At 38.2% G+C, this 12,421-nt stretch overlaps 1 protein-coding gene across 1 annotated transcript; it reads left to right on the top strand.

Annotated features, from left to right (window-relative positions):
• Positions 1–1,213: 1,213 nt before the first annotated feature.
• ctsk (cathepsin K) lies at positions 1,214–12,174 on the top strand. The gene is made up of 8 exons (XM_008323811.3): positions 1,214–1,364; positions 2,813–2,939; positions 5,843–5,965; positions 7,500–7,652; positions 9,271–9,495; positions 10,139–10,298; positions 11,138–11,246; positions 11,440–12,174. Exons 2-8 carry the CDS (start codon positions 2,814–2,816, stop codon positions 11,537–11,539), a joined length of 996 nt encoding a protein of 331 aa, XP_008322033.1. The 5' UTR covers positions 1,214–1,364; position 2,813; the 3' UTR covers positions 11,540–12,174.
• Positions 12,175–12,421: the final 247 nt, after the last annotated feature.

The following is a 12,421-nucleotide window of genomic DNA, read 5'->3' as shown; positions in this document are numbered from 1 at the left end:
TTCGACCCCAGTGGGTTTTGGGATTTGTGCACTTTGTTAATAAACTTCCCTCACCTTAAGAGGGTCTCCTTTGTGCTGCAATTGGGTCCTGTCTGCTTAATTTCATGGCAAAACAGAACAGTGAACTCTTGTTTCAGATTGAATTATGTCATTTTCTTTCTTCCTTTTTTTTCTTCATATCTTCTTACCTTTGTTTTTATTCACTGGCCTCTACTCTGTTGCAACCAAAGCCAAATATTAGTTATTTTCCTTTCTGTCAATATTCTACTAAAACACTGGTAAACATTAGCATATTAATTACCATATTTTCTGGACTATAAGTTGCACTTTTTTTTATCCTTTGGCTGTGTTGGCAACTTATACTCACGTGCGACTTATATATTGGAATATATAATTTTACATGTTATTTTCACACTGACAACCGCTACAGGGCACTGGTGCGACTTCTACTCTAGAGTGACTTATACTCCGGAAAATACAGTACAGTGTAGCTAAAAAGAAGACCTAAGTAATTATACAATATATAAAACACAATAAAGTAAAGATTATGTCACAAGCTGTCTACCCATGTCCATTTAATTCCTGTCATAGAAGAATTTCCCATCACTTACATATTACATTTCAGTCTCTTGTCAGATTATGATTATTGGTAGTAGCAGTAGTAGTATTGTTCCTTCTATCATTTCTACCAAATATTACATGTTAAAGGTGTGTTGTGGAATTGTGAAAAAGTGCAAAAATGAAACCCATATGAAAAGAGTACAGTCATTTCTGTGTTGTATTTCACTTCTACAGTACCTTTTTTTATAAATTCCTATTTTAAAAACATACTCAAACAAATTAAAAATTGCTTAAAAATAATGTTAAAGCTTTAAATGCAGCACAAAATGTACTATTAAAAATACAGCACACCTTTAGACTTTAGACAGCAGACGGACTGTCTCCATAACTGAGCAGTGAAGCCCTAAAACAAATCAAAGAACGCAAATCCCATAAGAAAGTCATAAAACCATGTTAACTGTAAATAAATGACTAAATTAACAAGTATTACACTAAGTATATTTAACCCCTGCATATTAGTTAAGATGGTATAATTTTTTTTTAAAAAAAGTCCCTAAAGTCAGGGTTTGTGTTGAGTTAAACAGATTGTTTGAAACACGACACCTGACATCCGGGCGGCATCTGAGTGAAACCAGATGTTATTCCCCTAAATGGGAGAGAACAACTCCTCCCCAGCTTTGGATCCTCCGCTGAACTTCCTCAAAAGTCCACTAATAAAAACTCACACACTGACCTAGTTCGGCAGCAGAAGAAGACGGCAGCCAGACTTTGAGGAACGTCTCCAGACTCCAAAAGACTTTAAGGTAATCTTGTGTATGCCACTCACGTATTTCCTTCACCTACAGTGCTGTGAATTCCTCCACTGTAGTGGTGCGAGTCACAGCTGCAGACAGACTCAGGTTTCATTTTCAAGTTAAGTTTGAATTTGTCTTTAGTGGGATGTTAGTGTTTGAGTTTTTGATCCAATTGTACTTAAAGCGGTTCCTGCAGATGCATTTTAACCAGGAGTTGTTTTTTATTTAACGTCTGTAGAACTTTAAAACCAAAAAGTCTCAAACTTGATGCTGCAGCCTCACCATTATGAGTTCACAGCAGTTTCAGGAAGCCCGGCATCATTTGCATAGATTTGTGCTATTCATGGTCATGTTGCATGTTGTGCACAAGATGAGAAAGTGAAGGAACAGTTTGTTCCTTTAAACAGCCCTGACAGTAATGGGAAATAATTTCTTTTTTTTTTTTTTCTGTTTTTGTACTATTGTACACTTTGAAGTAGACTGGCTTTTAGTGGAAACAAAGCAGATCAGAGCAGGATGTACTAAAAATGGAGGGGGAGGAGGTAGTGATGAATGACAGCTGGAGAGAGTGCTGAATAAGGAAAAGATGTTTTCATCAGACAGGACACACACAAGACAGGACACAAATAGATCTAATGATTTTCTCTGTCTTCATATTTGCACCTCTGCACAAAGACAGAAAATTGTTATTGTTTTCTAAAGAAAAACAAGGCATAAAAACAGTTCCAGGAATGACTACAAACATGTGGAAACTGTTCCCAGACCAGGAGCTGGGTTCAATGAGTCACCCTGCAGGCCCTCAGAATCAGCTCTTTGAGGTTTTATTATAAAATAAGTAGGTCGGACATGTGGAAAGAATGTCAGGCTGCAGTGAACACATGGTGACGGACAGAAAAGAGTCTCACTTTGAGTTTGAAAAAGATCAAGTTTTGTGAAGGTACACGGTGATACTTTGGTCAATGGAAGTATAAATATTTTCTTTAGGGCAGGAATTTACAAAACATATAAGAATGTTTTTTAAGAAACTCAGTCTTTCTACCACAAATTATAGTCTCCGTAAACCTCCATAAAAGAAGAACCAATGATGTACAACATCAATATCATCCTTTATTTCAAACACGAAAGGTCCATTAGCTAAAATGCTAACAGCATTTTAAATATGCAGAAATAAAATATACACTAGAAGACTGAAATACAATAAATAAAGACAGTGTGCTGAGTTTACAGATACATCGGAAGGTGAACTTAAATAGTTGCATGACCTGTGAAATGAGAATGAAATGAATCATCCTCATGTTTTGTTTTTGATTTTTGTTTTTTGTTTTTTTTTTTTGGGTTTTTTTTTTTTGGGTTTTTTTTTTTTGGGTTTTTTTTTTTTGGGTTTTTTTTTTTTGGGTTTTTTTTTTTTGGGTTTTTTTTTTTTTTGTGGATTTCTGTTTTTAGGATTCTGTTTTTAGGATGTTGTCGTGTCTGTGCATGTTGCTGCTGCTGGCCTCTGCAGCGCTGAGTCACCTGGATGAAGCCACGCTGGACGCTCACTGGGAGCAGTGGAAGATCACACACAAGAGAGAATACAACGGCCTGGTGGGTGTCTCCTTTATGGTTTGATCTGCTACATTGTCGTCAAAGTCTTTTAAAGATCATCCATTTGAACGACAGCTGAGCTGTGTTTGGTTGACATATACCATCGTCTGAAACCACTTCCACTTCTCTATTCTGACTCATCCTCTATCTCATCCACAGTTCTGCTGGTTTTCTAGGGTCACATGACCTCCTGTTAATGTGTTCTTCACTCCCACAACTGTAAAAGAGATAGTGAAAAGAGAAAGAACAGCAAGTTTTAACATCTTTAGCCTCTTTGGTTTCATATATAACCTGCTGCGGTGGACTTTTACTAGGCTTAGCTAAGGGATGGAAAATCTATTTTTTTAATGTTTCTGTCTAATGTGCATAAAGTTGTTTAAGTTCAGGTACTTGTGAAGCACATAATGGTTACTTTTTGCTAACCTGACTTTAGCTTTTTGGCTAAACCTTTATCAATGGATTTCTTCAAATTTTTTAATAATAATAATAATAATAATAATTTATACTATATTGATCCCATATTTAGGAAATCATTGTATTAGCAGCAGATATGCTGTTAACAGGCTGCCCCCAGCAAGCGCCAATCATGTGGTTCCTCTGGGAATCTAACCTGGGACTCTCTGCTTCTGTGGCAGGCGTGCTAACCACTTTCCAACCTTCAGATTGTTTGCCAATTTGTTTTAGCTTTTTTGTTAGCTACCTTAAGGGTCTTTTTTACCACTGATAAAGCTTTATCTCTCAATATCTTAGCTACTTTTTGGCTAGGCTACCTATTAGCTGTCACGTTACTTTGAGCTATTTGTTTTTTTTACTTTCTGAGGTATCTCCAGGCTTGTTGTCACTGATCTCTCAACAAATCATTTAATATTTCCGCACACACCCCCGCATGGGCTAATGATTACAGAGGGATCAGAGTGGCATTAGTGTCGGTGTCAGTGGTGTTAACCAGGTCGTTCAATGATCGGCTGTCTCTCCTTCCAATTCGTCTGTCTCTCGCCTGTGTTTCCTCCCCCGGTGTCCTGCCTCTGTGCTTCAGTGACGTCTTTAGATTTTGACTCAGCGTCTGTTTACATCTGACTCAATTTAGCGGCCGATCAGTTCAGCGTTCTTCAGCTGCTCTGCTCCTGCTGTCAGCAGACTGAGGACAAAGGGAGAGAACGTTAAGCAGAGCAGATGTTCCTTGTTAGAGCACAAGAGGCACAATTAAGAACATTGAAGTACAGTTCCTCTGGGGCTCAAACCCAGGACCTTCTGCATGTAAGGCAGGCATGATAACCGTTGCACTATGGAACGACTTTATGTTTTGGGCAACATTATTGACATTAGTGACATCTAATGGTAAGATAGGAAAATGCACCGAACAGGGCATTCTTTCACATTCTTTCGCACCGTGTCCTTCTCCAAGCTAATGTATGCTACATATGCTAATATATGTTTTTATAGTTTATGCTTCAGAATACTACAGACAGAGCTGCGTTTTTTGTGCCACCTACTACAGTCATTAATGTAAGACGAGGTTGTGTGTGAGACTGAAACTAAGAATCTCATGACTTGAATGAGTCAGTTTACAGTAATGTTACTCCAAGCTTCTTGTCTTAACCTCATTTTAATTCCTGGAAGTAAATTAAAAAAAGAAAAGAAAAAGGAGAACATGTATGTCAGATGCTGACGTCAAAGCATCCGAGTGCAAATGAACCTCCTGAGCATCTGCCATGACATGATTGTTTTTCCCACCAGCCAAAGGTCACTGCTCCACAGCTGTGTTTGTGTGTTTGGGTCTCTGCAGTGCTGCATGTGCCTCGGTCCAGTGTTATTACCCACCAACATTAACTCGATAACCTGTGTGCAGTCACATGATCAGTGGTGTTGCTGCACTCAGCAGAAATCTCTCTGTTTTTCCTTTTTATCCCAGGGTGATTTGAACCAGTGTTCCTCATTAACTCCCACTAATTTAACCTTCTCTCTACTGACATTAGTGAAATAGAATGGCTCTAATCACGTCATTTACATTTTCCATTACTATCAGAGAACGCCTAGATGAATGGAGATCACAGTTACGCCAGTGGCTGCTGAGACCTTGAATATTAAACGTGGTGAGGTTTTGAGGCAACCAATCGTTAGTCATTAGACTGACTCTCCATGTTCCAACAGAGAGACCAGAAATATTTGTTTAGAATCTGGAGTTATTCTATATTTCTCCATACCATATATATGTATTATTTTTATTTGTTTATATTTTTATTATTTTTTATATTTTTAATTTTATATATACCACATTATTATTATTATTATTATTATTATTAGAATTAATAGATCTTGTTCCTATAAAAAGACCCAAATATATATTTCATCAAAGTTCAGTCTTACAGATATTCCAAAATGCTAATTTGCAAATATTAGTCAAACCAAAAATGACAAAATCACTTGAAAGAAAATACTAACGAATGCTTCATCAGTGTCAGTGATGAGAACTCGTTCACTAATTTAACCGACCTGATTGATCCAATGTGTGTGCACACATTTTTTTCTGCCTGTTATTTTCCTTTTACATTAATTAGAATGTAAATGTGTCCAGATTAATGCAATTCTGCTGCAAGGTAAAGAACATGAGGGGGAGAATTTCTCGAGGTGATAGAGGATTGTTGACAAAGTCTGTCTCCAGGGCCTGGATCGAGGTTTATGGAAGTGAGGAAGTGAAGATGATGAAGCAGTGTTTGAAAACTGTGTTCTCTGGAATTATAAGCTATAATCTGTGGTGGAAAAAAAATTATCATTTTCCTATGAATTTATTTTATTAACATTATATGTTCCATTCCTCATATAGTCTGAAGATTATAACTTCCTACATGGGTAAAAAAAAGGAGAGTAGAGAAAAAAAAAACCTTTTCTTTCATCCCTGACAGGACGAGGAGGGAATCCGCAGAGCCATCTGGGAGAAGAACATGCGTATGATCCAAGCCCACAATGAGGAGGCAGCACTGGGCATCCACTCCTATGAGATGGGCATGAACCACCTGGGAGACATGGTGAGTGACCATGTAGTTATAGTTCTGGGTTAGACCTATAATCTGGGTTCATCAGATTAGCTGGTACTGGTACTAGTGCTGGCACACGTGTCTCTGTGGTCATCAAGTACAGTGGAACCTCAGCTTTCAAACTTTCTGAAGGCCGTTCGTGAACCAAAAAGTTTGAAAGCTGAAACAATTTCCCCATAGGAATCAATGTAAAACGGATGAACAAATGACAATCATTTATCTTTATACAATGTCATCTAGATAGTTTAATTCTACCAATCAGGGCCAAAGACACCCAGTGATGACCTCTTCTGCTCAGTGGTCATGTGACATGTATGGATCAGTTTAATTGTATGTTACCGGGTGGTGTTGCAGCACAAAAGCCTGTATGGAGTACAGTATTTGTATCGATACTTTATGATAGTAATTGAGTATCACTACATCGATACCACACAATCATTACTCCCATCACTTCACTCGACAAGGATTTTCTCTGTGGATCCAGACTGTCAGTATCAGGTAGAACAGAATCTTAATGAGTCTTTAGACCATTAACACCTCTAATGAGTGTTAATTGATCTATTTGACATCACAGATTTCAGAAACACCGAAGAAGTGTGAACTATCTTCACTTCACTTCAGTAACTCCTGCCATCGTCAGGTTTTAACCTCCGCTGCTCTTCTCCACATTGATGAGTTAAAAAGCAGTTGATCCGAGTCTTCATCCCTTATTGACTTTTTTGATCCACCGTAGACAGATGTACATCTCATGCTTTTGTAACCCAGAATATTTCTTGCCCTAGCATGACTCTGTTTACTGAACGTTAGGGTGGATTCAGCCCAAACTTTACTCCCCTTGAGTCTTTCTGCCTGTCAGCCACCACTGACGCAGGATGAAGGATGAAATGTTTTGGAGGAAAGTCATGCACGTCCACTTGTCTGTATTTACTCTCCTGAGGATTGGATGAGCTGGATGACTGAGAAACTTGACAAACAGAGAGAGAAATAAAAAAGTGACATTTCAATTTGGAGTCACCTGTGAGGAACCCCGTCTCTGGGTGAGGCAGCTTTCATCTTCTGTCCCTCCTCCGTCTGTTGTGTGTGTGGTTTTGTTTTTGTTTGTTTTTGTCTTTCACTTGTTCTTGTCTTAGATCTTAGACTTAATCTTCTATGGCTTGGTTTTCTTGTTCTTCTTCCAAATATTCTGTTTTATCTGACATGAGAATAAATGGAGCCGAGGAAGGTTTCTTGCTCTCTCTTGTCAGCACAATACAACCTGTAACCTTGAGCTTCTGCACTAATGGAAGTTTTATCATTTTTTATATCATTTAAACTCAACAAGATAGATAGGTAGAGACAAAACCAGGAACAATTCTCACTTTTTTTGACAGAAATTAAACTTTTGTTTTTAATTCACATCATATCAGAAATTAAACTTTTGTTTTTAATTCAAGAATGTCAAAATAGTCAGAATAGTGACTGTATTTAGTTAAAAAATAGATCATTCAGATTAGGATACTAAAAAGGTGTGTCTGTTGTTATCCAGACATCAGAAGAAGTAGTGGAGAAGATGACGGGTCTGCAGGTCCCACTGAACCGTGACTACACCTTCACCTTGGCTCTGGACGACAGAGTGTCCAAACTTCCCAAAACTATCGACTACCGCAAGAAGGGAATGGTGACATCAGTGAAGAACCAGGTCAGAACACAAAGAATGCTTTATTGAATTAAATTAAATTAAAGAGTAAAAATGTGAAAATATGCACAATGAGTAAAAATATTTTAGAAAATCTAGAAAAAAATTGAATATAATATTGTGAATATTTTGGGTATATTAAAAGAAAAATGTAAATTTGTACCCTTGGAATTTTTGTTCTTACCTTTTTATCTAGTGTATTGATGTTACAAAAAAACACTCAAAATCCTCCTCTCACATATTTGTTAGTGAAGCTGACAAAGCTGCTGGAATGTTCTCGTGTTTGCCTTGAAGGGAACACAAACAGAGGAGATAAAAGTGAACTTCCTGCAGTGATTTGTTTATTTTTCCTGACAGTATCTCAGCCTGATGGAGCAAACAGTCTGATCTCACTGAGCTAATGGACGCTGCAAACAACGGAATGGTGTGATGGTTAAATGTAATTAGTTGCTATGACAGATGGCCTGTGTTTAGGTGGGAGCAGTCTGCAGGGGAACATCTGTGGTCACTGCTCATGGACACATCAGCAGCCTAGTGTTTGAGAACACTACCTGCAGTCTGGCGTCATATTAGAGCTGGAACTGTAACGATGATGGTGGTGAAAAACCCACTGAGCACCTGCACATGCAAATTATGAAAAAAAGTAAAGTTATACTTTGTAGCAGTGCAGCACAAATAGAGCTACACAAGAGCTACACTGCTAACTGGCTGCCATTTTATCACATTATAGGCTGTTTGAATTCTTAGAATTTTAAATTGACCTCAGTTCCTACCACAGCATTGGACATTACGTAATGTTTAACCGAGGGGTTGCACTCAACTCCCTCTAGTGGTTAAAAACCGACCACCTCCTATAAGCAGCAGCCCAATTACCAGACTTTTCTCGAAGCCTAAGATTTCTGGCATTAATGAATTATTCATCAGACTGACTTCACTCTGAGCATAACAACAACTTCCTACACGGTCTCCTTCAATCATCACTGGATCATTGTTGATTCTTTTATATGGATTTTTTCCCTTTTATTCACCAGTGGATTGTTTTGATTACATGCATAATGTGTAATCAACCGTTTTTAATAGAAAGGTTAAAGCTGCAGGGAGCACAATGGGTTATTATTATTATTATTATTATTATTTATTTTTACTTAATGGCAGAAATCATTGTATTTCTCCCTTTTCACTTTCTAACTCAGGCAGTCAATAGTTATCAATAATCACGCTGGCAAAGTCAATGAGGCAGGAATATCCATAACAATGTCGAGTATTTAATTAATGACACCTTTTTGACTGGCTATTTTAACTCATAGAATGTGCTTTACTGCATTTTACAACATATACACGTATTTATACAAGACAGCACTGGCTTGTGCAGGAATGTTGTTTTAAGTCAAAGTTTATGTAACTCTGCCCTCCAGTGGAGGAAAGGACGAAAAACACGTTATTTCTTTGACGAACTTGAAAACATTATTTTTATTTTTTAGGTTGTACTGGTGATGGTGAGGTGTGAACTATTTTTTTACTTTTGCTTTTCGATTCAGTTCTGCGTTCGCCTCGTTGTACACTTGTGAAATAACGTTGCAGTTTACTTTATATCAACATTGTTGCTCTCGTCTTCTGACAGGGCTCCTGTGGCTCATGCTGGGCTTTCAGCTCAGCCGGGGCCCTCGAGGGCCAGTTGGCCAAACAGAGCGGTCAGCTGCTGGACCTCAGTCCCCAGAACCTGGTGGACTGTGTCAAAGAAAATGACGGCTGTGGAGGAGGATACATGACCAACGCCTTTAGGTACATCCAGGAAAACGGAGGCATCGACTCGTGGGAGGCATATCCCTATGTGGGAGAGGTGAGATCACGACGTTCCAGTTTCCTATATTTGAAAAACCAATGCGGTTAAATGACAAACACTTAGTCCTGGAAATTCTAAATAACATTTAACACAGCTAAATTCACAATTTATCTATCATTAATTCTCAAGTTGAGAGATTTCATTTAACATTTTGGTTCTTTTTGTCAAGTTGATATCACTAACATGACCCCAAAGAAATTTGCTACAGACAGCAACAAAAAATTCACTAAACACCAGCGACATCATCGTTGTCAGCAGTTCCTCAATTTATCCTCACAGCAGAAGAACTGCTTATTAATGAATACAGGGCAATTTCCCTTAATTAGTAATCAGCATGTACTGACACTGTAACATGCATGTGACTCACAAGAATCACTAGGTGTGATGGTGTTTCTGGTAAAGAAGATGTCATTGGCTATGTAGTCCTAAAAGTTCACTATTATGATGAACAGAAATCTAAAAACCTGAAATAAATACATATAAATAAAAAATTACTCTTCCAATCACAAATCTCATTTTTCTTTTTTATCATTCATTTATTATCTTTCTGAGCAAGGCACAAAATAAGCTTGTTAAATGCAGGATGTTGCTAACGTTAGCCTCTTCCTTTGTTGTTTTCAGTGTTTTCTTTCCCCACCGGGCCGCCCCCTGCCGCTACAACTCCAGTGGCATGGCAGCCCAGTGCAAAGGCTACAAGGAGATCCCAATGGGTGATGAACACGCTCTGGCTGTGGCTCTGTTTAAAGTGGGTCCAGTGTCTGTGGGCATCGACGCCTCACAGAGCAGCTTCCAGTTCTACCAGAGAGGTCAGTGAACGCCTCAGGAGGATCAACAGTTCAACTATATTACAAAAACAAAATGATTCAGCATATTTTAAAATGCTCACGTCAGATATTCTACATGTAAAAAGAGAAGATGTATTAATGTGTCCGTGCTTTTGTCACACAACAACTTATGACTTTGGACGTAGTTTAAACCACAGCTTCACTTCTGCAGGAGAACACACTGTGAAAGTGCTGTCATGATGACTAGTTGCTGTAAAAGACACCAAAAGAGGAAACACAGTATGTTATTTTATGTAGGAAAGTTGATGCTAAGCATCTAATAATAGTCATTGAAAAAGGTTAGATAAAATGGTCTTCAACGTCAAACACAGACAAAGAAAAACTTATGGCCCGAGGGCCACTTCCGGCCCAAGAAGGCCCACATCTGGCCCATAGATGTCAATTATAACTTTATTTTGCCCATGATTTATTACTAAAATTATTTCTTGTGAAATTGGCTCCAAAAAAAGAACCATTTTATTGTAAATAACTATTTACAAAATTGCTTTATTTTTTAATCAAGAGTTAGTTTAAGTTTGAGGTAAAAAAACAAATAATAAAGTAGAGTTATTATACCTAAACTGTGGTTGATTGACATTTGAAGAGGTTTAGATTAGAAACTGAAGTATATATGAATACCCAGCATCAAAGTACTACCAAACAAAAGATTTTACTGCACCTTTCACTCCAACTTTTCACCGAATGTCAGTGGAAAATAAATGACTTCTATCATTTGTTGAACCAACTTCAGAGAAACATCCATTGATTCTTTAGATCTTGTCTTCTCACTCTCTCACTTGTCTCCTCTGTCATGCGCTCAGGTGTTTACTACGACCGCAACTGCAACAAAGACGACATCAATCACGCCGTGCTGGCGGTCGGCTACGGAGTGAACTCCAAAGGAAAGAAATACTGGATCATCAAAAACAGGTGGGACACATCACAGGCTTGCGTGGCAGCAGGTGGCCCATAAGGCCACCGCAATGAAGCCACATGTCATCTCCTGCCGTGGCGTTGACGTGAAGACACAAAACGCTGATGGCGATTCTCACTCACTCTCTCTTCTGCTTTTCTTTACCCATCTGTATTTCTGTCTTCTGTCTTTCCAACCTCTTCCTGACAGCTGGAGCGAGACCTGGGGCAACCAGGGCTACATCATGATGGCTCGTAACCGCAACAACCTCTGTGGCATCGCCAACCTCGCCAGCTACCCCATCATGTGAGAGGGAGGAGTCCTGGGCTCGGAGCACATCAAGAGGGTTCAGACGGGCTTTGCTTGGACAACTACTTATGAGAGGAGTTTTCTTCCAAATTTCAGTAACCAGCCTTACTGTAATTTGGAGTCAGTGTCTTGTGTTACAAAATAATACACATATTTTCTTTTAGTTTACACTTTGAGCTACTTGAAGCACTTTTCTTGGAGCCCTGAAGGCCTTCCAGGCTTATCTTCAAAACAGCAGACGAGCACGAAGACATAAACACCTCCAGGGCATTTTGTTAGCAACGAGAAGAAAATTCTGAATTTGAATCTCCACTCTCTCTCTGTCCAGGCGCTAACAGTGTTTCACAGTGTGAGACTGAATCATCTCAGTCTCTGCGCTTAATTATAGTTTTTGAGATTTAAATCCAGTATGACAGTAAACATTGCTGGGCAATGGTACATTCTGTTTTCCTCTTCACACTGTTTTTTGTTTTTTTAAATTCTACCTGTTTTCTCTTAATCAAGTTGAACCATTGTTTAATTGTTGTTGTTTTTTTTAGTTCGGTTGTGTTTTGTTTTGTTTTTGCACATTCCCGATGATCAAACTATAAACTACTGTTTTCTATGGAATTTAATAAAGGTTTCATTTTAAAACATTGAAGTGTACCCTTTTTTTTAATCCAGAGAAAGAAAACATTGGTTTGAGCATCATATGTAATCTCTGAATAAATGTGTATTTTTTTTCTGTAGCATCTTGTGTATAAGAAAGGGGGCGCACTATCTAAACCCTGCATCACAGTCAAAACATATAAAATAATTCCAAAATTGATTTATTTATTTAAGCTTTTCTGAAAGTAACTTCAAATTGTACCACAAAGAAAGTGATGAAAAATATTGGTGCTTT

This window comes from Cynoglossus semilaevis, chromosome 13, assembly GCF_000523025.1.
Source record: "Cynoglossus semilaevis isolate Cse_v1.0 chromosome 13, Cse_v1.0, whole genome shotgun sequence".
In the NCBI taxonomy this organism is placed as follows: Eukaryota; Metazoa; Chordata; class Actinopteri; order Pleuronectiformes; family Cynoglossidae; genus Cynoglossus; species Cynoglossus semilaevis.
The sequence above is the reverse complement of the archived record's forward strand: the minus strand, read 5'-3'. Positions and strand labels throughout refer to the sequence as shown.